Source organism: Callorhinus ursinus, unplaced genomic scaffold, assembly GCF_003265705.2.
Source record: "Callorhinus ursinus isolate GAN/ISIS: 27379988/994484 unplaced genomic scaffold, GSC_fseal_2.0 scaffold59, whole genome shotgun sequence".
Taxonomy (NCBI): Eukaryota; Metazoa; Chordata; class Mammalia; order Carnivora; family Otariidae; genus Callorhinus; species Callorhinus ursinus.
In genome coordinates, this window is record NW_027397121.1 from 6133698 (window position 1) to 6158373 (window position 24676).

Genomic DNA, 24676 nt, shown 5'->3' on the forward strand with positions numbered 1-24676 from the left:
CCACAGGCCTCAGCAGTCACTCTTACAGTGAAACTAAAACCTGGGGTGCCTGGGTGGCTCAGTGGGCTGAGCATGCGACTCTTGCTTTCAGCTTGGGTCATGATCTCAGGGTCGTGGGATCGAGCCCCCTGTGGGGCTCTGCGCTCAGTGCTCAGCACAGAGTCTGCTTAAGATTCTGTCTCCCTTGGGGCACCTGGGTGGCTGGGTGGGTTAGCCTCTGACTCTTGCTTTCAGCTCGGGTCATGATCTCAGGGTCGTGGGATCGAGCCCCACATGGGGCTCTGCGCTCAGTGGGGAGTCTGCTTCTTCCTCTCCTTCTACTCCACCCATGCCCCTGCTGGTCTCTCTCAAATTAATAAATAAATAAAATCTTAAAAACAAATAAATAAAAATTAAAACCTATTTAGGGGTCACCCTGGAACTCTAGCGCTCTTGGTCAGTGCTCATCACCAGGCTCCCAGAACCCTAGGGCCACAGTCTCAGGAGCTTCAGAGACCATCCGTCACCCGCCCTGTGCAGACAGGGCTCAGGGCCCTGGAAGGTTAGGACCCAGCCCTCAGTCCTCCAGCCCACTGGCAGTCAGCCAGGACAGCACTCGGCATGCTGGGCACCACCTCCCCGACATACCTCCCAACCACGGATAACTCCAGAGAGTTCGAAAGACACACAAGACTCAAGAGGACCACGTCCAGCCAGGTTGACACAGTTCTGGATTTTATCCACAGTCATACAATCACAACTGATAGATATATATTTGTATTTATATACCTTTAAATTACACGATCATGTACAAAACAGGTGCATTGCTGAGACCACAGCACTTCTCGGAGGGTCACAAGTGTCGGACTAATGGAATCAGGAAGCCTAGGGCAGCAGATGGCAGGTGGCAGGGCAGCCCCGGCCCCCGGCAGAGCCAGGCCGCAGAACGGTGGTTAACTAGGGACAAAAACACACGAGTCGCCGAGCCCCACAGGGCAGACCCGTGCAGCACTGAGGGTGCGGGGAGGGGGCTACGAGAGATGGTGGGCACAGCGAGGGGCGTGGCCCCCACGCTCGGGGGTGAGTGCCCCGACACCAGCACTGACAGGTGGGGCTGGGCCCCTAGGGCTCAGGGGGGGACTGCCGGGTGGGAGACCCTCCCATTCCGGGGTCCTGAAGAGCCTGGGGACTGAGAGACAGTGGTCCCAAACCGGGCCGTGGAGGTGGTTGCTCAGAAAGAATGGGACTTCAAGTCCCTGCTCCGGAGTGGGGAGCTGCGGTGCTGAGGGGACAGGTCTGGGGTCCAGCCAGGACCAGACCCTCCCCAGGTGCAAGAAAGCTACCGGCACAGAGAGGGGGAGCCCCGGCCTCAAGGCGTGGATGTGCCAGCTTCCTGCCTTCCAAGGGTACGTGGTAAAGGTCAAAGGCCCCCAACCTCAACTCCCGCCTGGAGGAGAGGCTGAAGAGGCTTTTGGTCTAGAGTTGGGAGGGCAGAGGGCCCCCGAAATCTTGCTTTGGGCTCTGAGGGGCCTAGGGCACATCTCAGGCTGCAGCAGATGCCCAGAGAGCAGACAGTGACAGGAAATGGGGGTCCGGGATGGGGGGCGAAGTTTGCTTGTCCCTGGGGTGCCATCATCGCCACCCTCCAACTCCCCTGGCCCTGAGGGAGGCCTGGCCCGCTGAGGCCCCTGCCAGAGTCTGCCAGGATCCTCTGGCACACATGAACAAGGTCAGGGTCTGGAGGCTGGGGTCCACGACCCATCAGTGGAGTGTTGGGAGAAGAAGCAGGGAGCAAAAGAGGACTGAGGGGTACCGGAAGGGCTGGGGTATCACACTGTCTTTATCTGGAGGCCCCGGGAGCCAGGTGCTGTGGAAGGGGGCAGGTAGGGTGTCTGCAGTCCTAAGGCCCAGAAGCTCTCCTCGAGCTACAAGAAGTCCCGGGGCCTCGCCCCAGAGGTTCCAGAGAGACTCCTCCTTCCAGCCATTCCCCCCCACCAACCCCCGTGCCCTTGAGCTTTTGTCCTGCCCTGGTCTGCTTCCCAAGACCCTGTGCCCACATGTGTGGGAGATGCTGGAACGTGGTACTACTACTTGGTAACCCAACACTGCTTTCCTTCACCAACCCCAGGAAACACTCTAGCTCTGGGCAGGCCCTTTGCCTCCCCTACCTCCCCCTCCCCAAAAAGTCCTTTCACTGAGACCCAGGCCTAGAGATATTGGAGCGGCTGTCAGCTGGGGGAATTTTGCTCCAGGGACAAGGGCCGGTTGGGGAGGAGGGGACAAGGAAGAAAGACATGGGACAGTTCTGCTCCAGAGAGCCTCGGTTCCTCCCTCCTCCAAAGCCATGTCTTTCCCATTGGCGCTACAGTGTTCCTGATGGTTCCAGGCTGGAGATCCCCTTGGGCCTTGCAGTGTCTTCTCGGGAAGGCCAGAGAAAGGCAGAGAGGGATGGGAGGCCACAAGGCTGTCTGTCTCCTAGAGGCTGGCTGAACCTAGTGAATCTGCGGTTTTAGATGCACGTGGAGGGAGGGAGGTGGGTGGGCAAGGTGCCCTCCTCCCCAGGAAATGGAAGGAGGCTGCTACTGTTGCTGGCTTTGCCCTGGGCTTTGCGGCCTCTCCCCCTGCCTGAGGACTTAGGAGAGGGGGGCAGGGTTTCTGCAAGTGACTGCGGGGTAGGGCTCTAAGAGCTTGTGCCCAAATTTGCTGATAGCCGGAAAGAAGGGCCCCAGCAGGGTCTTGGTTCCTCAGCTGAGCCTGGTGTTGAGAGGACCGAGGGCCTGCCCCCTCTTCATTCACCCTCCTACACCCCGGTGACACTGTCACCACCTCCAGCTCTCCCCTTGTCATGTCTGGGGGAGTCTAGGGATCCCAGGAAATGTCTATGGTAGAAGAGAGTGACCATTCCTCCTCCAGCCCCACCAGTCCTTAGGGGTGGGGCTAGGAGAAGGGTACTCCCCAGGGCAAAACGGAAGACTAAAGACTGGGAGGCCCCCCCCTTCTCTGGGGTCTGGAGCGGAGGCCTTTGACAGTGGGGTGGTGGAGGGAGGGGAGCATGGTGGGGCAGAAGGAAGAGGTCAGAAAACCAGGCCCAGAGAAGAGGAGGGGGACAGACACTGGCAACCTGGGGTGGGGGGGGCAGGGGTGGAAAGCGTAGTCTCTGGGGAGTGAGGCAGGAGAGAAGGGTCCGGGAGACAACCCTCAGGGCTCAGGAGATTCTTTGGTGGGATCTGAAGAGCAGATGTTGCAATGTCTCTGTTGGGCTAAGTACTAAGACCCTCACCTACCCTGGGGCCATCACCCCGAGTCCCACCACCCTGGCCTCCAGGCGGCCCTGCAAATGCTTCTGTCTCTGTATTTTTTGTTTTGTTCTGTTTTGACTTTTAAAAAAATAAAAGCTTGATCGGAAAATATGTCTGGAACTCTATGGCGAGGGAAGAGGGACGAGAGAGAGAAGGGAGGGGAGGCAGTGGACGAGGAGTGAGGGGTGGTGTGGAGGGGAGCAGGCAGCTAGATGGCCTCCACATAGTTGGCGGGATAGAGGCCCAGCTGCCCACTGTCCAGCCGCCCGCGGCACCATCCTTGCTCATCCTCCTCGCCGAGCTTGGTGAGCTCATCTCCTAGGAAGGGGACACAGAGGAGCGCATTGACAGGGGCTCAGAGAGAGCCACCCCCAACCCCACAATGCTAGGTAAGCTCTCCGATACCATTATTCTGGGCCAACCCCAATCCCTCCCATGACTGCTCCAGTGCCGCTTGGGAGACCAGCCCCAGTACACCCCGACCCCCCACGGGCTGCCTCGCGCCAAATCTCCTTGTTGGAGATTATGCTAAGTGAAATAAGCAGAGAAAGTCAATTATCATATGGTTTCACTTATTTGTGGAACATAAGGAACAGCATGGAGAACATTAGGAGAAGGAAGGGAAAAATGAAGGGGGGTTAATCGGAGGGGGAGCCAAACCATGAGACACTATGGACTCTAAGAAACAAACTGAGGGTTCTAGAGGGGAGGGGGTGCGGGGATTGGTTAGCCCGGTGATGGGTATTAAGGAGGGCACGTACTGCATGGAGCACTGGGTGTTGTATGAAAACAATGAATCGTGGATCACTGCATCGAAAACTGGTGATGTATTGTATGGTGACTAACATAACATAATAAAATAAAATTAAATTAAAAAAAAAACCCACCTTATCTGGGTCTCGGCCCTGCCCACCCCGCCCCAAGCCCAGGCCCCGCCTCTGGCTTCCTTTTTCGGGTTCGGGCCCTTCTCCTAGCAGCCCCTGCCCTCAGGCCCCGCCCCCACCGTACTCTGGGGTCCCACTCCAGGGTTGGCCCCGCCCACGCACCAGGCCACGCCCTCAGCCGCATTCCCGGCAAATCCCGGCATCCCCTGCCCTCAGGCCCCGCCCCGCCCCGCCCACCATACCAGCCTTGAAGCTGAGCTCATCCTGCTCCTGGCCGTCGTAGTCATAGAGTGCCCGCACACGCACTCCCTTGGCGTCGTCCTCGAAGGGGTTGGAGCCCCCGTTGGCCTCATTGCCCCCAAATGGGTTCCCGCTCTCGTCGTCCGACCACTCGGTGGCATAAGGCTGGCCCCTGTCGTAGCTGCTAACGCTGAGACGTTAAGGAGAAGACCCAGCATGAACTGCCTCTCCCCTCGTCCTTAGGGCTGCCCCCTCCTGCCAGTCAGAGCCCTGGCCCCAAATCCCACCAAGGCGGGAGCAGGGATGGGCCCTGTAAGAGGAGGTCCCAAGCCAGTGATCCTCACTGACAGCTCTTTCGACAAATGGGAGGCAGGACTATTAGCATTATTACCCAGCCCTTGAGTGAGGGGACGCTGAAGTGGACCCCTGAGAACATCGGACCCCTCATCTGAGAAGGGCACCTCGTGGTTAAGCAGCGTGACCTCTTGGACCTCATGTCCTGGCTCTGAGGCTTACTAACTAGCTGTGTGACCTTGGGTAAGTCACTTAATCTCTCTGGGTTTCAGTTTCTCCATCTGCAAAATGTAACTCTATACACTTTTCAGAGTGTTGGGAGGCTTCAATAAGTTAATATATGGAAAATGCTTACAACAGTGCCTGGCACACAGTAGGTGCCCTCAAAGGAAGCCCTGCCACTATCTTTGAGAGGAGCATGAGGTTGCTGTGATTTAGATCATTTCTTGTCTCCTGAGGTAAAACTCATCTGCCCCAGTATGTGGGCCCCTCTGGACCCAGGAAGCTCTACAGGAGGCACTCACCTGCCACGGTCCCCAGCCTGGGATGTGGTCTCCACCACTCCAGTGGCATTGGTCAGCGTCACGCCCTCTGTCTTCTTGGGCTGCTTCTCTTTCTTGGCGGCGGTGTGAGGAAGGTCTGGGTTCCACTCCTAGTGGGCACCAGGGGAGCAGTGAGGCAGGGGGGCTGCCCCCTGAGGTCTCTTCCAGCCTTTTCTGACTTCCCTTCCCCATCCCCACACCTCCTCACCTCAAACTGGGGCCAGTTCATGGGCATGCCAGGGCCGCTGGTGCTGCGGAACCACCTAAGGTCATCCTGGGCGTCGGCCCCCCGGATGGCCTGCTCCAGCTCCCGGTACACGTGGACATAGCTGTGCATGGGGGAGATGGGGCAAGATGCACCATGGCCCCTTCTCATCCTCGCTGATGGCCAGAGGGAGCCCATTCAGGGGACCAGGGTGCTGGCAGGCGCCCCAGCTAGGGATGAGGTGGGCTGGCCAAGGAGCAATCCCCGCATGCGCACCCTTCCCTATCCCCGCTTTAGCCACTCCCCCAACCCCCCAGAGCAACACCCGCTATGTTTCTCTAGGGCCCAGTCTGTGTCAGCGGCACCCAGGCAGTCACTGGGCCCCTGCTGCTCTGCCCCCGCCCCCATCCTGGTACCATAGGGCCCAGGGCGCCTTGCACACACTTACACCCTCTGCCGTCCGTGCCCTCGCCCGCCACGCCGCCATGCCCAGCTACCTGCTATTCTCGGCCAAGTTGAGGTGACGTTTGATGTCCAGCAGCACCTCCTTGAGGAAGACCAGCCGCTTTTCCTCGAAATGCTGGCACTGCTCGAACACCTGCTCCATGCCCTCCATGTACTGGGGCGTGGTCTTGCCCACGTCATCCAGGACCTTCTCATACTTCTCCTGCGTCTGTGGGCACCGGGGCAAAGGAAGGGTGAGACCCAGGCGTGCAGCTCCCAGCCGCCTCCCACTCCAAGGGGCTCTCGGCCGCCAGGCCTGCGGCACCTTCTGTACGTCCTGCTTGCACTTGTCCACTTTGTCCTGCAGCTTCTTCTGCTGCTCGGGCGTGACTGACTGCTCGGTCTTGCTATTCATCTCCCGCGTCATGGCCAGCTTCTCCTCCTTGCAGGCCAGATGGTAGGCCTTCTTTGCTGCCTCTAGCTGAGGGGCAGAGGGAGCAGGAGGGAGAGCTCCTACTTACGAGCAGGAACAGACGGGGTCCCTCGTCAAGCCCTCCCCCGCTGGGGGCTGGGAGCACACATTCGGAAGAGGCAGGAGGGATGTAGGGCCCGGCTCCAGGTATCTGGGAGCATGCCCACCCATCGGTGGATGTTTCTGCCGGCAAGGCAGGGCTGCTCCCCACGGGCACAACCCCAGCGGGTGATATCCTGCCCGCCCCCTCTGTCGACTCGCCCCCTCTGATCAGACTGCCCCCCCCTCAAGCTCGGCTGCCCACCCTTGCCCCATCTGCAGCAGCCACCCACAGGGCACCTCCTTCATCTTCTTGGCCCAGGGCTTCTGGGCTTTGCGGAAGCCGTCTTCAGCTTCCTTGGTCTCCTTGAAGCCGCCCATGATCTGCTTGTGATAGGCATCCTTCTGCCAGTTCTTGACCTTCTCCAGGTCCTCGTTCAGCAGGTTGTTCTTCACTTCCTGGTGCAGTTCGCTCACCTTGTCCGCCTCCGTCATGATGGCCCCCCAGGCCCGCTCCAGGCTGCCATACTGTGGCCCTGAGGAAACGGTCATGGGGTCACGAGGCCCTCATCACGCGCCGCCCAGGGGCCTCCCTCATGCCTCCTTTCTCTGAGGCTTTCCCCGTACCTGCCGTGTCTGCAGAAATGCCCTCCCCTGCTCTCTTTACAGTTTTATCCGTCCTTCAGGGCCCACGCACCTCCTCCAGGAAGCCTTCTCTGACTGCTCCGTTCTCACACCCTGCAGCCTGCAGCCCTCACTGAATTCTTCGTATAGCATCTGCCTCTGTGTCCACTTCCTATCTCCCCTGTCAGCTGGTGAGCCCCGTGGGGGGCAGCCTGGACCCCGCAAGCCCTCACAAGCCCAGCGCAGCACCAAGCACACAGTAGGTGCTTCAGGAATGTTGACTGAACATAATACTGAAGACGCAGGTGGTGGCAGATGCCAGGAGGCCACTGGGACCAGACATTCCAGTCATTTGTTGGTCTCTATATTGGGCATCAGCTCTGGGCCAGGCACCATGCTGGGGAGTACCAGGCTCAGCCCCTGCCCTCGTGCGAGTTAGGGTCTCATGGAAGAAAAAAAAAATTTAACAATTACATGGAAGCCCCAACCTGAAAGTGTTCCAGATTAAAGGAATCTACAGACAGAACAACTAAATGCAGGATGTGATTCTGGATCGCCTTCTGGACCAGCACAAACAATTGCTATAATAAAATTTGCATATGGGCCATATTAAATGTCCCAAGCTTGATCGGTGAACCACGGTTATGTAAACAAATGTTCTTATTCTTGGGAGATACGTGAAGGATTTAGGGTAAAGTGGGAGGTCTCCCACTTAAAATGGTTCAGAAAAACATATGCACCAAAGAAAGAGGGACTGCAGAAACAACATGGTAAAACGTTCACTGGTGAATCTGGTTGAAGACTGTGTAGCTCTCTCCACAATTCTTGCACCTTTTCTCTAAGTTAAAATTATTTGGAAATAAAAAGGTTGTCTGGTTTGGTTTTGTCTTTTTAATCCAACCTAAAATTGTACAAAGTCGAGTTGAACAGGGACCGGGAGACCTGGCTTGGTGTGGGAGGGTCAGAGCGCGGGTGTGGGGACGGTGCCTTCAATGGCCCGGTGGCCAGAGTGGGGGCAGATGCATCCGGCTCGCGGGGTGCTCCCGGGGCCCCAGACTGTGGGCAGCCGGAGAGGGCCGGGGCGATGCGCCCGGGGTGGGCATGGGGGCACCTTTCTCGATGAGCTGGCGCCAGCGCTTGGCCCAGTCGGTGAGCTGCTGCGCGTACGCCTTCTCGATCTTGGCGCGCTCCTGCACGCAGTTCATCAGGTCGTTACACAGGCGGTGGCCGTCATCGATGCGCTTCACCGTCCGCTTGTAGTTCCCCACCTGGCGGCCAAGCAGCGAGCTCGACTCCCGCGGGCTCCCCGCCTCCCCCCCGACCCCAACCCGCCCAGGACGCCGCGGCCTGCAGGGGGCGCCCGCCGCGTCCATCTTGCCCCCGAGGTGAAGCCTCGCAGCCCCGCCGGAACGCATTGGGGGCTCCCCCGCTCTCACTTTTGGGGACCTCAGCGCCCTGCATCATACCCGACGGGCTATGCACTCCCTCACCCCACTTGACACATAATTTCCTCGCTGCCACAAAGTGCAAGATTTTTATAATCTGGACCCAGACTAGAATGAATTATTCATTTTGTTCTTGTGAGCTAAATGTATTATATTTAGAGAGGCATGTAAGTGTTGAGCTGAGCTGCAGCTTCTTGACATAATATTATGTTTTGTAGACACCTCATTAAACACTTATTAATACAGGTTTGGCAGTTTTCACTTTAGGTCTTGGAAGCCAATCGAAAAAATTGTATTTCTTGGTCTCAAATAGTTTGGGAGGCTCCTGAAATGCTGGTTTCTAGGCTTGTCGCCACCTCTTTGTTGCTGTGGGGCTTCTGGAATTCACGCCACAGGGGCGGGGGCGGGGAGCCGCTGCGAAAGGCTGTGTAAGCTGTGAAGCCGGGGTCTGAGAGCAGGCAGAGGAGCCTGGTCCACATCCAGAAATGCTGCAGGATCTCCCCAGAGGCAGCCAGGCCAGAGGGGCTCTGGGCTGGGTGGGCAGTCGTCTTAACCTATTTCACTGAACACCGAGGGCTTTGGAGGGACCCGAGGGACTGGGGAGCAAGGCCTGAGGTGGTGGGGGGTGGGAGCCTGGGCCGTCACAGAAGCTGTCTCACCTCCCAGAAGCTGTCAGTGGTCTCCTCTGGAGCTAGCGAGGCCTCGTCGTAGGAGCCAGACATGGTGTAGCCGCGGGGGTGGGGGACAGGTGGGTGTGCAGTGGCAGTCAGCAGGCGGGGCTGCTCATGCGCTGGGAGGGTAGAAGAGAGATCCCCGGAGAGGGAGGAAGTGCCCCACGTGCCCCATTCCAGGCCTGGGGCCCCAACGTGCTGTGGGCATGAGGGCTCCACAGGCTTGGGCCTTGCATTGGGATGGGGACTTCCTGCCGGGTGATTGGCTCGCCATCCCTGGCGTAACCCCAAGAGTAAGCTCGTAGCACCCCTTGTGCGCATCCCCCCACCTGTCCTCCATGAGCCCTTCAGCCCACATCCTCTCCCTCCCTTCTCCCCCAGATCCATTCTCCAGCTCCAGTGTGGCAGCTCTTCTCAGAAGCCTACCCCAACCACAAATGTTTTCGGACTCTTGGACTCAGAGCCAAATTAGAGACACACAATTACATATTGGCTTTATATAAGCTCGCAGTTTGCCTCATAGACACACACAGCTCCTCAAAACCAGCAATCGGGCTAATCTTTATGCATGTCCTGTACCCCCTCCCCAGGACCTGGCACCCCGTAGGACCCACTGGGGCTCAATGAACCCCAGGTGGCTTTTCAATCTGTCCCTGTTCGCACTGTCCCCACCCTGATCCACCTGAACCCTTGCACCAGGCCCAAAATACCCTCCTCAGCTCCCCCACACAGCAGAGTCCCTGATCTCAGCCCCTTAGAACCTCCCCAGATGCCCCACCTGGAGCCTGGACTTGAGTTCCCTGGCCCAGGCTGGGCCCCTGTAAATGCCCTTTTGGCTGCCCTGGTACCCGGCCTCCAAAGCCTCCATTAGCCACTTACATGTCTCCTTAAGATTCCCAAACATGTGGCTTCCTGGCCTATGGGTCAGACCACTGTGATCTGTGTAAACACTGGAGCTGCTCTGTGTGGCCTGGATCTGTCGGTCGGCATCGCGGCGGTCCAATCTAGGCCATGTGCTGCCCCAGGGCTGGGGACGCTGCCCTTCTCCCATCCCCCACCCAGGCCTCACTGCCCCCCCCCCCCCCCCCCCCGCCGCCGGCAAGAATGGCTCAGTAGTCAGCAGACAGGACCCAGAGGGCCAGGGACCTGGTCTTCAAAGGGGCAGTGAGGCCAGGGCAGGAATGACCCCATGAGGAGCTGCCAGCCTCAAGACAGGGGATGTCCAGGGGATGCCCCCCTGTCTCTGCACCGCTCAGAGACTACGGTAGCCCACGCCATGAGGATACTGGGGGAGGGCTGGCCTCTGCAAAGTTCGGTCCAACCTGGGGGTCCAGGAGATGCTCAGCCCTTACAGCAGCTCACCTTCAGGCTCAGAGCAGGTGGCATCACCACGGGAGGATCCTTGGTCAAGGATATTCCTCCTTTCTCTGGCCTCAGTCTCCCTATCTGTCCAGGGGCTAGTGCCCTTTTCCCAGTAATAACCCAGGAATGCCTTCACCTTGCTCCTCCCAGGCCCTAAGTATATTGTGTTCCTTTCCACTTAACAAAACCACAGATAAACTTTCCCACAAACTCATGCACAGTGGGGGTGGATGGGAGGGAAGGTGGCTAGAATTCATCAAGGGACAAAGAAAGGGTCTGGATTTTTTTTCTTCTGACTTTGGCACTTTTCACTTACAAAGCAGTGTTCACTTCATAAAGAGTGCTGCATATAGATATGGGAAAGTAAAAGGCAGGGATATTTAATGAAGGACTTTCGGCCAGGTTAGGTAAGCATCTCTGGGGCCAGAGCCCTATCTAGAACCCTTGAAGTCATACCGAACTGTGCTCTTTGGGATCCAAATAATGCACAGCTGTCAGCAGGCTGGCGGTGGGGGCAGGAGCGGGTGGAGAATTCATGAGAATGAAGGTCAAACCCACCCCAGGTAGTGGGGAAGTGACCTGATGAGCCTTGATCAGAGGGGGCAGGGGTGTGCCTTCTCTTCCCCACTACAGAGGCACGCCTCCCTCACCCCACAATGCCAATGCCGCTCCTAGGAATTCACCTTCCAGCCAGCGGGGCGAACTGGCGCTGCCTAATTCCATTTGCTGCAGCACTGCTTATAAAAGCCAAAGGCTGGAAACATCCCAGCTGCCCGTCCAGGGTACTGCTTAAGTAAATTCTGGTGCAGGCAGGCAACAGAATGCTCTGGTCCTGACAGGAGCTCTCCCCAAGCCATGGCACTGAGACAAAAGGAGTAGGGTGCAGAACAGGGAGGCTACGGATGCTTCCATTTGTATGGGGGGAAATATACAAACAGGGAACACTTCTGGAAAGCTGGTAGCGTGGCAGCCTTCAGGGAACTAGGTGGCTGGGGGATGTGATGGGAAGGAGATTTGTCACTGTCAGTCCTTTATGGCTTTTATATTTTGCCTTGTGTGCATACATTGCACAGTTTTTAAAACCCTCTGGCCAGCGTTGGAGGGAGCTGGGAGCCAGGACCTAGAGTGCACTGGACGCCCGGAGGAAGGGGACCGTGCAGCTAAGCCCTGGCATGTCAGATAGCCGGGAATGCACCAAGGCAGAGACCAATCTCCACTCTGTCCAGACCTGGGGGGAGGGACGGGACTTGCCGGGGCCCCTCTCTCAATGCAGGCAAGTCATAGGTCTCCAGGCTCCCAGCTGGGGTAGCACGCGTCGCTCTAGCCTTGGGGGTCCCTGCTTGGTCACCAAACTGCTGTGTGACCTTAGGCGATTCACGTGACTGTGTCGGGCCTCGCTGTGAAATGAGGATGCTACGACCCAACGCTAGGACCGGATGAAATGGTGAGGGGCCAGGCTGGACCCACACAGAGGCAGGAGAGGATGTGGGTGGGGGGCACGAAGGCCCCCAGCACCACCTGCCAGACACACCTCCCGCAAATCAGCCTCACGCCCCCACCCTGGGCACCAGAGAGAGGCTTAACTCTGATCAAATGCCAGGTCCCTCCTGAATGGTGATCAGGAGCCGCCACTGAAAACGCTGCTTCTCTGAGAGTCAGGAAGCCGGTGTGGCCGACATGTCACGCCCATGGGGGAGCCTGATGTGCTCCGAGCAGAAGCCATCAAATGGGCACAGTGCCCATCTGACTTTTCTTCCCTGGTGCTTGTAAAGCAATCGCGGCCCTGCAAGCCCTTTGTCACTGATAATAACGACCGCATTTATGGAGCACAGAGTTGGTGCCAAGGACCGTCCATGTGTCTTAACTCATCAAATCCTGCCAGCACCCCTCTACGGCAGGTGCTACTATCACCCCCACGTTATTGCAGAGAGAGCCCAGAGGCTGGGACATGACCGAAAGAGCTTGTCAGCTCTCATTATTGATTTGTCACCACTGCTACAGTGGGGGCGGCAGTCCCGTAGCGGGCGGGGCGGGGGGGGGGGGGCGCGTGCTGTTTTTGTAGAGCCAGGGAAGGAGCCAGGTCTTTTTTGCCCACAAAGATGGTGCAGCCCTCAGATTGCTGAACGGGGCGGCGGAGGCGGGGGGGGACATGGGCTCTGCTCCAGCACTGCCCTGTCATGGGGTCTGGGTTTTCTAACTCATCTGATGGGAAAACAACCATGTGACACTCAAATCGTTAAGAGGGCATTATTGAAAAATACAGACCATTTATGGAAGTGTGAAGTTTGCATGTTGGCCTTGACCTTTCCTTTGGGAGAAAGGAGCCCCAGGGTGAAAAGTGTCCCTCCTCTGGGCCCCAGGCTTCCTGCCTGCTTCCTCTAAAAGCCCCTGGAGGTCTGGGGCCTTGGGCATGTTCTGTCCACCCTGGCTTGAAGAAGGGACTGAGGAATTACACGCAGGGGCCCAGAGAGGGCGGGAGAGCTATGGACAAAGGTGGCATGTCGATTCCTGCATCCCGCACGAGTCACTGACAATCACAGGAGCCCGTTTCTCCCCCGCCACCACCCAATCCATCAGCAGATCCTGGGCTCTGCTCTCAACCACCCTGGTCCCAGCCCCATCACTCTCCTCAGTGGCCTTCCTGCCTCCGACCTTGTGTCTCTCACCCCCGCCCCCACTCCAGTCTGTTCCCTGCCACAACAGCCAGAGGGACACCGGTAATACCTAAGACTGCCCTCCTCGGAATCCTCTTGTGACTCCCCATTTCCTCTAGGTAAAAGTCTAATTCCTTCCCAGGGGGCCCTGCATCTCCTCCAGCTCCACTGACCTCCTTGCTGCTCTAACCCCAGGGCCTTTGCACTTGCTAGGAGTGCCCCCCACTCCAGATTTCCATGTCTGCTCAAATGTCCTAACCTCCCCACATTTCACTTGACACTTTTTCCCACCCCCGGCACTCTCCTGTCTCCCTTTCCTCGCTTTATTATTCTTCACAGCACGTGTTACCATATGCCAGGCTCCCAACATTAGAGTATTCATCATGTTTGTGTCTTCTTCTCTCACTGTAATGTCAGCTTGTTAAGGTCAGTAGTTTTTGTCTGTCTGGTTCTCTGCTGTATTTTTAGCATCCAGAGCAGTGCCTGGCACATAGTTAAATGCACAGTACCTTTTTGTTGAATGAATGAATGAAAGCCAAGCACCTTCTGTAACATTCATTCATTAAATAGTAGAAATACTGAATTCTGTCCCTCAGAGCCAAATACAGTCACCTGCACACAGTAGGTATTCAAAAATGTTGATAATGATGGTGATACAATCAAAATCTGTTCCCAGGCCTCCTGCTTCTCTAGGCATCCCCTTCCTCTCCTCTTGGCCAACCCTCAGGGTCCAGTTCCAGGGTCTCTTCCTCCTTGGTCCCCCATGAAGATTCTGCCCTCAGGGGGGAGCCCTCCCTCCCCAGGGAGCCACCGCCCACAGACGAGGCTGTTCTATTACCCTTCTCCTCACTCTCCCTTTATAGCACCCTATACCAGCCGTTTCTGAGTACCCGCTATGTGCCAGCCTCTTCATACCTTCATCTCCAATCCTCGAGACAACCCACTGAGATGGGCGGTGACTTTCCTGTCTTCTCGGAGACTCAGAGAGGTTAAATGACCCATCTAAGCTCACACAGCAGGGAGGACACAGAGTCAGATCCAGACCCGGGGCGAGTCCTTCCCCTGCCTCCCACCAGGTGCCCAGTGCAGAGCCAGCCCTCCGTGGGCGTCACCCCAGCCCTCCTGGCCTAAGACATTCTCCCAAGGGAGCGGCTCGGCTCAAACCCGGGCAGGGCCATGGGAAGCCAGAGCTGCCTCGCCCTCACCCAGGGTGGTCTTCAGGTCCCACAAACATTCCCAGCAGCAGCCCTGCTCCTCACGTTACCCCAAGATGGACGGGCTCACTGCGCCTGACTTGGGGTCACACCAGGACCCTTACCAGCCCCTGCTGGGGCTTCAGATGCAGCTGTAAGGCACTGTCCTTCCACCCCTCCCTGTGATGCATACCCCCTCCTCATTCCAGTTTCTGCCGCTTTGCTCGCCTTCCCTCCTGCCTGGGGTGCATGCTGTCCTATCACTCACCCCTCCCCAAAATACAATAACCCCATTTCCTTCCCTTCAAGGGCCAACTCAGTCCCACCCCCTCCTGGAAGCCTTCCGTGAATACGCCAGCCCTCACCTACTTCCCCACTACACCCTGGTGCGGTTCTTCGTCACACCTGCCCTGAACCACATCTTGCTGGTTCCCTCCAGACAAGTAGAGAAAATCCGGCTAGGCTAGCACAGTGGTTGACAGCACTGCCTGGGGGGCCAGAGGGGACGACTAAGTTCAAATCCCGGCCCTGCCGCTTGCCGGCCGAGTGACCTTGGTTAAGTTGCTTAAACTCTCTGTGCCTCAGTTTCCCCATCGGCAAAATGTGAGGGTGAGGGTACCAGCCCACGGGGTTATTGTGAAATGATGTGCAGTGTGCAAGAGGCACCGTGTTAACTATTAGTATTATCATCAGAGGTATTATTACCCGTGCTTCCCACAGCTGCAGACCTTTCAAAGCAGGAGATGCTCATCTCTCTGGATGACTTCGCACCCCCTTCTCCTCTCTTTGGGCTAATGCCCCCAGAGACCTTTGCTAAAGACTGACTTGTGTCCCCACCAAATTCATATGCTAATATTTTACCCCCTCCCCAGTGTGACTGTATTTGGAGACAGGGCTTTTAAGAGGTGATTAAAGGTAAATGAGGTCAGAAGGGTGGGGTCCCAATCTCATAGGATGGGTGCCCTTATAAGAAGAGGAACAGAGCCGTCTCCCTCTGTGCACACACTGAGGGAAGTCCACGTGAGGACCCAGCGAGAAGGCAGCCATCTGCAAGCCAGGAAGAAAGGCCTCACCAGGAACCCAATAGGCCAGCACCTTGACCTTGGACTTCTAGCCTCTGGAACTGTGGGAAATAAATAGCCGGTGTTCACACCACCCAGTCTATGGTGTTTTGTTCTGGCAACCTGAGCTGAGATTCTGTTCTATGACTGTTGGGCCTCCTCTGGGACCCCCAGGTCTCCAGGTACCCTGTGAAAAGACCCAGGCCTGGCTTCCTCTTGCCTTCTCTTTGGCTGTAAAATCCAGGCCCCCCCAACCTCCATCTCCTCTAAGTAAGGTCCATGGGGCAGGCCCCAAGGGGTCCTCCCTTCACAGCTCAGTCCCAAGGTAGGGAGTAAGGAAGAGGGTGGAAAGACAAATGGGGAAACTGGGGGAGGCAGAGCCTGGGTTTCCTTTGAGTCTGGAGGGCCCCAGAGAGGCCCAGGGCCGGGGGTGGGGGGGACCAGGTAGGCTCATCCTTGCCGGAAAATGGTTAAAGCAAATGGGTAAAGCCATTCCACCTCAGCCACCTTGGCTGGCCTCTGCTCCCCTCCTCCCTACACTCTGACCTTGGCTTCTACCCTCCCTACACTCTCCTTCTTCCTCCAGCCCCAGACTCTCTCTCCTCTAGAAAATCATCCCTAAAGGCAGCCCCCACCCTGTCCCCCACCTCCTGGCTCCCAGGCCAAGTGGTTGAGGAAACATCTCATCCAGCCTGTCCACCACCAGGGAGCCCCTAGGATGGTGCAGGCTCCACAGGGAATGATGTCGGCCTCCCCAACGGAGCCTACACTCCAGGTCAGGCAGAAGGCCAGGAAGTGAAGGCCCATCATCTTGCTCGCTAGGTGGGGACAAGAGTTCAGGGGAAAGTCAGGCAGGGTGACAGGGGGTCAGGAGCAGCCCTAAAGCAATGGCGGGGGAATGGTGTAGACACACCCCAGCAGCCCCCTCCTGGTGGGCCAAGGCTGAGGTGGGTCCTCCAATGGCTCCCAGAGGCCCCCAGCAGGACTGTGGCCTAGTTGCCCACAGGAGGAACAGGCTCACTGTTTCCAGGGATCACCTCTCAAATCATATCCTTGTCTCTGGGTCAGCCTCTTGGGGATCCCAAACCATAACCCCACAGAGGAGGAGGCAGGAGTGGGGGCTGGCGATACACAGGCCCCTGTCCTCTCTGCTCTGGGTGCATTTCTCTCCTTGAGACCAGTCATCCCACACATGGCTCGCCTGAGAGGGTCGGTCCTGTCCTGAGCCCTCAGCCTCCATGGTCTCCTGGAGGGCAGGGACCAGGTCGGCCTGCTCTGTAGGGGAGGCCCCTGAGGGGTGCACAGCATGCTTTCCCGATGGCATCAAATTTGGGGACAAATTTGGACCCGGAGGAAGGTGCCCTGTGTCTTTAGTGGCACCGGGGATGGAATGCGTGCGGTTCACTTTCTTCCCCTTTGTGGCCAGGGATGGGGAGGCAGGCCCCAGCTTTACTCCACGGCCCAGGTCCTTGAAGGGCAGCTCTGAGCTATGGCAGTGAGTGAGACAAACCAAACCCCCCCCCCCCGCCCCCGGCCTCACAGAGCTGACATTCTGGAGGGGCTGGACAGAGAAGAAACCAGATGAATAAGGAAATGATCAGGTGGGTCAGCTGGTGCCGAGTGCGGTGGAGAACAAGGCAGGGAAGGGGGCAGGGAGCGATGGTGGCGGCTAGCAGTCACGCTATTTTACACAGGGCAGTCAGAGAAGGCCATGGTCAGGAAGTGACATTTGCGGGAAGACCTGCAGGAGGTGAAGGCGGGAGCCATGCGGGAGTCTGGGGGAAGAGCACCAGGCAGAGAGAGCAGCCAAGGCAGGGGCCCTGAGGCGGAAGTGTGGCCACCGTGGTTGAAGAGTAAGGAGGCCGTGTGGCTGGAGGAGAGGTTGTGACGGGGAGAGGGAAGGGATGAGGTTGGGAAGGTGGCGGGGGGGAGGGAGGGGGGGGCGGGGGGGAGGGCTGAAGCAAGAGGCCGATTCCATGGGGCCTTGTGGGTCAAAGTGAGACCTCTGACTTCTTCCCCCAGGGTGAGCTGGGGGCCCCTGCGGGGGTTTCAGAAGAGGCAGGATTGTGACTTGGCTTTGGTTTTAAAGGATCCCTGGCTGCTGGCGGGGAGCAGAGGAGAGCAGGAGGCTGGCTGGCAGGCGGCTACAGTCCTCTGGGTGAGAGGGCGGGGTCCCAGCGAGGCGCTCGAGGAGTTCGAGGCGCTCGTGCTGGAGCAGCGAGAAGTGGCTGGGGTCTGGAAATGGCTCTGACACGGAAGCCAACGGGATCTGCTCATGGCTTGGGGGAGAGCGTGGGACCCCGGGAAGGAGTTGCGGATAGCTCTGGGGTTCGGGCCTGAGCAGCCAGCAGGGGGAGTGCTATGTCCTGAGAGGGGGAACAGAGCTGGACCCGGGTTTTGGAGCCCTGAGATGCCCATAAGGAGCCAGGTGGAGAGGCCTCCTGGCTCTCCCCCAGAGCTCCTGCACAGGGGGCCTGTGAGGAGGGGCCAGCCTCGGGCCAAAGTTACTGCAGCCTGTCCCAGGGCCCCAGCCCCTGGCTAAACCCCAGGCCTCTGGGTGCCGCTGGGGCTTCCTTTCAACCCTTCTCACACGGGGAAGACTGATGCGGGGAGGCTGGGTCTCAAACTGGCTTCTATCGTGGGCCCACTGGACGCAACGGGGTAGAGTTGGGGAATGTGCCCCAGGAGGCCATCCTGGTGGGCTCTCTGCCCCGGGGTCTGGGGGCAAGAGAGAGACACAGAGCAAGCACAGGCCCTAGAGACATGTGGGGCGGAAAACAAGGAAGAGGGGGAAAGTGGCCAAGAGAAGGTGGGTGAGCAGCAGGGGAGACAGGGCCAGGCTTGGAGGGTCTGGGGGGGAAGGGGCAGCTCCTTCCAGCTCTCGCCAAGGGAACTTCCCCTCCAGGCCTCACTAGCCCCCTGTTCCGGCCAGATGGAAGCAGGCCCCAGATGCCCATGCCAGGCCCTGGTGGGGAGAGGGGTCTCTAGCTCCCCCCGAAGGAGAGAGATGAGCAAAGAGGGTGGTGGGGTTCAGAGGAGCAGGGGGGCAGACAGTGACAGTGTATACGGGTTACTTGGCCACCAGCTCCTGGGCAGATCGACATCCCCCACCTTGTCTGGCCTTCTCACCCCCAGGCCCTGAACCCCAAAGCAGAAGCCCCCCCCACCCCCCTCCCCCCGTGCCTAGCATTCAGCAGGTGCAACTAATGTTTGCAGAAAGGAACGAGCTCCTTGGAGAGGCTTCCCCCACCCCATCACAGGCCCCAGGATCCCTCCCTGGCCCCGCGCCAGGTACTCTGACCCCCATGTGCCCAGGGAAACGGGAAGCCCCCTAATGTGGTTTCAGGGCCCAGCAAAGGACCCAGCCAGGCTCGCAGGGAATACAGGAAGATGGTGGGAGAAGACCAGTGGGAGAAGGAGGCAGACCCTCGGATGCCCAGGTGCCTGCAGCATTCCCAGGGGCTGCACGCGCCAATCCCCTGCCCTTCTCAGGCTAGGATCTCCACCCCCCCCCCACCACCACACACACGCCAGCTGAGGCCCTTCTGCTCTGTCCCAGGGCAGACCTGGACCAGGTGCAACTCACCCACTGCACTACCGCACGCCCTCTCCTGTCCTTTCAGGGCCCAGAGCGAAGCAGTGCGGCCCAGGTCATCCCCAGGCCCCAGCCCCACCCCCTCCTCCGCAGTGCCTGAGCTCCCCAGCAGCAGCCCAACCTGTCCCCAGGAGCAATGCAGCAGAGGGACAGTGATGGGGGAGGGAGGGCCACACGCACCCCCACCCGATCCCCCAACATGGAGACCCTGGGCTTGCTGGGGAAGGGACAGGGGTCCCTTGGGCCCTCTGGGGCTTTACCCAGGAAGGAAAGATGCCTCTTGCCTGATCAGGGGGTCTAAGCCCAATGCCCCAGATCATCTGGGGCCAGCATGGAGGCAGCTGGTGTGGAGGGTGGGACATGAGTCCGCTGCTCCAATGGCCAGGGCCTACCAGTGCCCTGAGTGGGGGGCAGGGGGCATCCTCACTTCTCCCTCTAGCCTCAGCCTGGGGAAGGGTAGCACTGTGGGTCCCTGGAAGCTCCAGCCCCCCTCGGCCACTTCCCCCCAGGGAGGGGAGCATGTCTACAGTCGGGACCTGTGGCCGTGGCGGAGAGAGGGACAGAGGTGCAGAGGAGGGAGGCAACGGTGGGGACGGTCCTCCTGTTGAGGAAGATCCGGGTTCTGGAGAGGGCCTCCCAGGATGCAGGCTGCTCCCCACCCAGGTCCACTGACCCCAGCCCCTCCAGCCTGCATGCTTCCTACCGGGTGCTGCTGGGAGGAAGGCAGGGGGCAGCTCGGGGGCAGGGGGGGGGCCCCCCATTCTCCATGCCGCCGCTTCCAGCTATCCCCATCGGGATGCCTACCTGGGCCTGTCTGGGCACCACGCCAGGGGCAGGTAGGAGCTCACTGCCCCCACTGGGCCAGGCCAGGGCCGGAGGGGCTGGCTGTCCTCCTCCTCCTCCGTGGTGGCGGGCAGGGAGGGGGCCTGGTGCCCGGGCTGGGGGCTCGGTCCTCTCGGGTTCCCTCCACCGCTGGCTCGGCTCGGGAAGGCAGCAGCGCCAGAACTGCAGAAGCCAGCTCCCCGCCCTCCCCCCAATGCCTCCTCCCCTCCCTCCTCCCGACCCGCCTCCTTCTCCAGCCACCCACCGCCTTCTGCTCGTTTCTATGGCGACCGGGCAATGCCGCACAGCCAGCCTCCCTCCCCTACGCCAGGGGACGCCCGCCTTCTACGTGTGGAGGACATCACCCCAGGCGGGGTGCGCACCCTTCGCCTTCGCTGAGATGCTGGTGAACAGACGGGTTCACGCGGCCACCCCTGGCTGTGGGGGACCCCGCTCCAGCCCCTCTCCTCTCTCTCTGCCCAAGACCCTGCCTCCCAACCTCCCTTCAAGACCTTGTGGGCGGCACAGGCACCGTCCCCTGCACTTGCCACAGGTGCTTACACCTCACTGCTCACTGCTCTGTCAACATGTGTTTGCTTCATCACTTATACTCACTCGGTCATTCCTCACAATTTTGAGTGTGTTCTGGGTCAGGCGGAGTATAGGATGCTCCCCTACAGTCTCATCCCCGGAGAATCCGTGCCCGTTTTACAGACTGGAAACTGAGGCCCACCGTAGTCAAACAACTTGGCTGAGCATCCGAGGCTCCTGGGCTGGTCACTGGCAGTGAGGCCTTGTGATTCCATCTCTGGTGCTGCTCCCACAGGCCACAGCTAGTGCACACCCCCTCAATGCAAACCACTAGGCTTGCTCTGCGCTCATGTGACCCACGCGCTGCCGTGCGTGTCCATGCAAACGTGCACCCCACAACACGCTTCTAATACAAACACCCACGCCATGTATTTGCACCCATGCATTCCCACAAGTCTGTGTATCTACCTACACACCTGTGCACAGGTGACAGACACACACTAACACCGGCATTTACACATCTTTAAGACACATGTACACATATCCACATGGGTCCAGAACATGCAACACATAAGCCCTTTCTATACAAGATCAACAGCTGTCCACACAAGCCCCCAGCACTAGCCCCATGGGAGGGGATCAGTGACACAAGCCAGTGTCCCACCCAGGAGACTGAACCAGAATCCACTTCCAGGAAAGGATCTGTCTGCTCTGCACCTGCCCTCTAGAGACCAGACACTAATCTGCCCACCTTGTCTCAGCCCTGCTGCAGGAGGGGCCTGGGGTAGGGGTAGAGACAGGGCACACCCTCCCCTAACTCCCTCCCTCATTCTGAAATTCCCCTACTGATCCGATCCAAACTAAATCCTACCTAGAGCCCCCTCAGCCTCAGGGACTCACAGATATCCCCACCCACCCACCCCTCAGTTGCTGTCAGGTCCTGGGACTTGGAATCATGACAGATACAGTAAAATGGGCCCCTCCTCCTTGGAGGGAATTCCAGGTTCAGAGAACCCTGCCATCCCCCAGGAGGGGCAGTATGTGGTGGAGGCCAGGTGGGGATGTCAAGTGGGGACTGGGGCCCAGGACCCACGGTGTGCTCCACGGGACGCACCGTCCCCAGCCCAGCGCCACAGCAGGACCTAGGCAAGGATCATGGGCCGCCCCTGTGCCCCAGGGCACTTCTCAGGGGCCTCAGACAGTTCAGAGAAGGCAGATACAATCGGAAAAACCCAGAAGCCCACCAAAAAACTGTTAATAATAACAATAATAGCCTCTTCCATAGTTCATCCCATCTAAGACCCCCCTCAACCATGAGACCACCACCGATTACACCAAGGCTGTGAGCTCGGCGTTGCATCCAAATGTCAGAGAGGTCAACTGGGAGGGGGAAAATCACGTTGGGAGAGATAAAACAGGGCCTCTCGTTCATTCAGCAGATGCTACTAGGCACCCACCAGGTAGCAGGGACTGTTCTAGGAACGGGGACACAGCCATGAGCAAAACAAAGTCCCTGCCCTCGAGGGTGCCGAGCGAGCAGATGTGCTGACCTCCTCTTCTCCTGCAGCGCCTCTGGCTGTCCTACAGGTGAGGTCACAGAACTGACAAGGTGACAGAGGCTCTAGAGACTGAGCAATTTGCCCAAGGTGACACAGCCAGTAAATGCTTGGGCTGGGATTTGAACCCGCGGCTTTGCCAAGCTTTTTCCTATGCTCTACACTGGCTCCATTAAGATCTGATTAGGTGACATGGCAGCAGCCACCCATTTTCTACAAGTTTCACAGCCAAGTGTGCTTCTCATGCTTAGATCAAAGGCAAGACGGGGTCATATGCATGTAAAGTGCCAGTCAAGAAGTCGATGTGAGGGCGAGGGCGTCTGGGTGGCTCAGTGGGTTAAGCAGCTGCCTTTGGCTCAGGTCATGATCCCGGGGTCCTGGGATCAAGTCCCGTATGGGGCTCCCTGCTCCCCGGGGAGTCTGCTTCTCCTTCTGCCCCTCCGCTCCCCCCACCCATGTGAGTGCAAATCTTAAAAAAAAAAGAACTCAATGTGAATAAAGACTCCCCCTCCCCCACCAAGTGACCTCAGAAGTGACTTCTAGCCTGACCATCCTTGAGCCAGAAGCCTGACAGTTGTCCCCAGGCCTGGAGGTTCTCAGTAGAGGGTCAAGTCAAGGCCCAGGCCAAGAGAGTGGGGATACCTAGCACCTGAGAGCCAGGGCTCCCTGGAGAGCGGGAAGACCTCAGCTGGGGGCAAGGAGGGATTGGGTTTCCAGGCTCTGTAAGCAGAGCCCCCTGCCCACCTGCCAGCCCCCCAGCCCCGGATCATCTTTCTCCTAAGGAGCCAGGCTCAACCTGGGTTTCGAAAGATAGCTGCCCCCCACCTCCACCCCTCCCTCAGCCTGATCCAGCCCCACCTGCTGCCTGGCAGACCCCTGAGTTCTTCCCTCCCATGAGAAGCTGACCCCACTGTCGCCCCTTCTCTGCCTGCAGAGCATCCACCTCCATGCTGTCCCACTGTCAGCCTGATCCAGTCTCATCTGCTATTGGGAGGGCCCCCAAGCCACAGTGGGCAGTCCTGTACCCTCCCACCTGCAGGTCTCAGACAGTCTCGGGGACACCCCTACAGCACACACACACACAAACACACACCACGCCTGACCTCAGCCCTATCGCTGGACCTTAACCATATGCAGTCCCACAGGCGGGAGCAATCAACATATGAGGAGGGGGCCTCATGCCACCCAGGAGAAGCCAAACCCTTCTGTTACTGTCTCCCCATCCAAACCAGAAAACATTCATTGCCCGCCCCCCTTCCCAGCCCAGCACAACTATCCCACATTTCCCGAGTGCCAGGGCAAATGCAATCAGGGCTCATTAGCTGCTGCTTTGCATCTCATTTGCATAATGTTCCCACGACTGTCAAAATGCCAGAATCCTCCCAAAACCGCTGCCCATGACAGGCAGGGCTGGCCAGCTCTGGAGAAATAAAATGGATAAAATTCCACTGAGGGTCTGCATAGGGGGCTAAACATGGAGGGACGGGGAAGGGCAGAAGGAGAAAACAGAGGCAACTTCCAGTTTCAGACCCAGAGAGGCACCCAGAGGAAGAGCAGTAGATACTTAACAAGCACCTGCAAAGTACAGGCGCCATGCACAGTGCTTTATGCACTTTACCCACTTGCTTTTCACAATGAACCATCTTACAGATGTGGAAACTGAGGCTCAGAGCTGTTAAGGCCTCGCTACTCAACGCCTGCATCTCAGGACCAGCAGCTGGGGCATCATCTGGGAGCTGGGAGGAAATGCAGAATCTCAGGTCCCACCCCAGACCCTGAATCAGAGTTCACATTGCCACAAGAGCCCAGGAGACTAGAGCGGGAGAAGTACTCATTAAGGGACCTGCCCTCTGATATGCAGCCAGGAGAGGAAACTGGGGCCTGAACCAGTTAATCCCAAATTAACAAATCTTTCCTGAGCACCTACTATGTGCAGCACTGCGCTAGGGGAGGGACCCAGGAGACAACCAGACACATGATATCCATAACCTCGTGGATAGTACACGAACATTTTCCCAAAGCGGGAGACACCCAACAAATATATAATAGCAGTTCAAGTGGTGAGAGGAGCTATCAAGAAAAATAATGGGGGGCAAAGAGAGAGGATGAATGGGGGGACATGTCAGAATCTCTCTTAGATGAGGGGCACCTGGGTGGCTCAGGCGGTTAAGCGGCTGCCTTCAGCTCAGGTCATGCTTCTGGGGCCCTGGGGTTGAGCCCCACGTCTGGCTCCCTGCTCAGCAGAGAGCCTGCTTCTCCCTCTCCCTCTGCCTGCCACTATGCCTACTTGTGCTCTCTCTCTCTATCTCTCTGTCAAATAAATACATAAAATCTTAAAAAAAAAAAAAAAAGAATCTCTCTTAGACGAGATAACATTTGAACAGAGATTTAAATAAAGGGGGAAAGGGAGGTATGTTGTGATTTGCAGGAACAGTGTTTTCCGGCGGAAGGTAGAGCAAGGGCAAAAGTCCTGAAGCAGGAGGAAGCCAGGAGCCAGGCACACTAAAAGACTCCCCAAAACTGAATGGATGTCTGGATGGATGGACAGGTGGGTAGACAAAGGGATGGCAGGTAGAGAGAGGTAGTAAATAAGGTAGAAATAAAGAAGAGGCAGGCCGGGGCTAGATCCTGCAGGGCCTTATGGGTCACAGGGAGGATTCTATTATCTTGTTCTAAGTATGAAGAGAAGCCATTGATATTTTTTTAAGATTTTACTTTTAAGTAATCTCTACACCCAATGTAGGGCTCAAACCCAGAACCCCAA

The 24676-nt window shown here is 58.0% G+C and overlaps 1 protein-coding gene across 3 annotated transcripts in view; it reads right to left on the reverse strand.

The window, feature by feature from the left end:
* Window positions 1-693: 693 nt before the first annotated feature.
* Window positions 694-24676, reverse strand: part of PACSIN1 (protein kinase C and casein kinase substrate in neurons 1) — a 57575-nt gene continuing 33592 nt past the window's right edge. For 2 of the 3 annotated variants that reach the window (XM_025862536.2, XM_073884820.1), the window contains 9 exons: window positions 9127-9257; window positions 8134-8290; window positions 6699-6934; window positions 6213-6368; window positions 5941-6116; window positions 5447-5567; window positions 5221-5348; window positions 4405-4592; window positions 694-3596 (listed from right to left, as the gene is read on the reverse strand). In XM_025862536.2, the coding sequence (XP_025718321.1) occupies window positions 3487-3596; window positions 4405-4592; window positions 5221-5348; window positions 5447-5567; window positions 5941-6116; window positions 6213-6368; window positions 6699-6934; window positions 8134-8290; window positions 9127-9189 (1335 nt within the window). In that variant the 5' untranslated portion in view covers window positions 9190-9257 and the 3' untranslated portion in view covers window positions 694-3486. Of the gene's footprint in view, window positions 3597-4404; window positions 4593-5220; window positions 5349-5446; window positions 5568-5940; window positions 6117-6212; window positions 6369-6698; window positions 6935-8133; window positions 8291-9126; window positions 9258-19807; window positions 20018-24676 lie in introns of those variants that run through there. The other variant, XM_073884819.1, reaches the window with a different exon arrangement.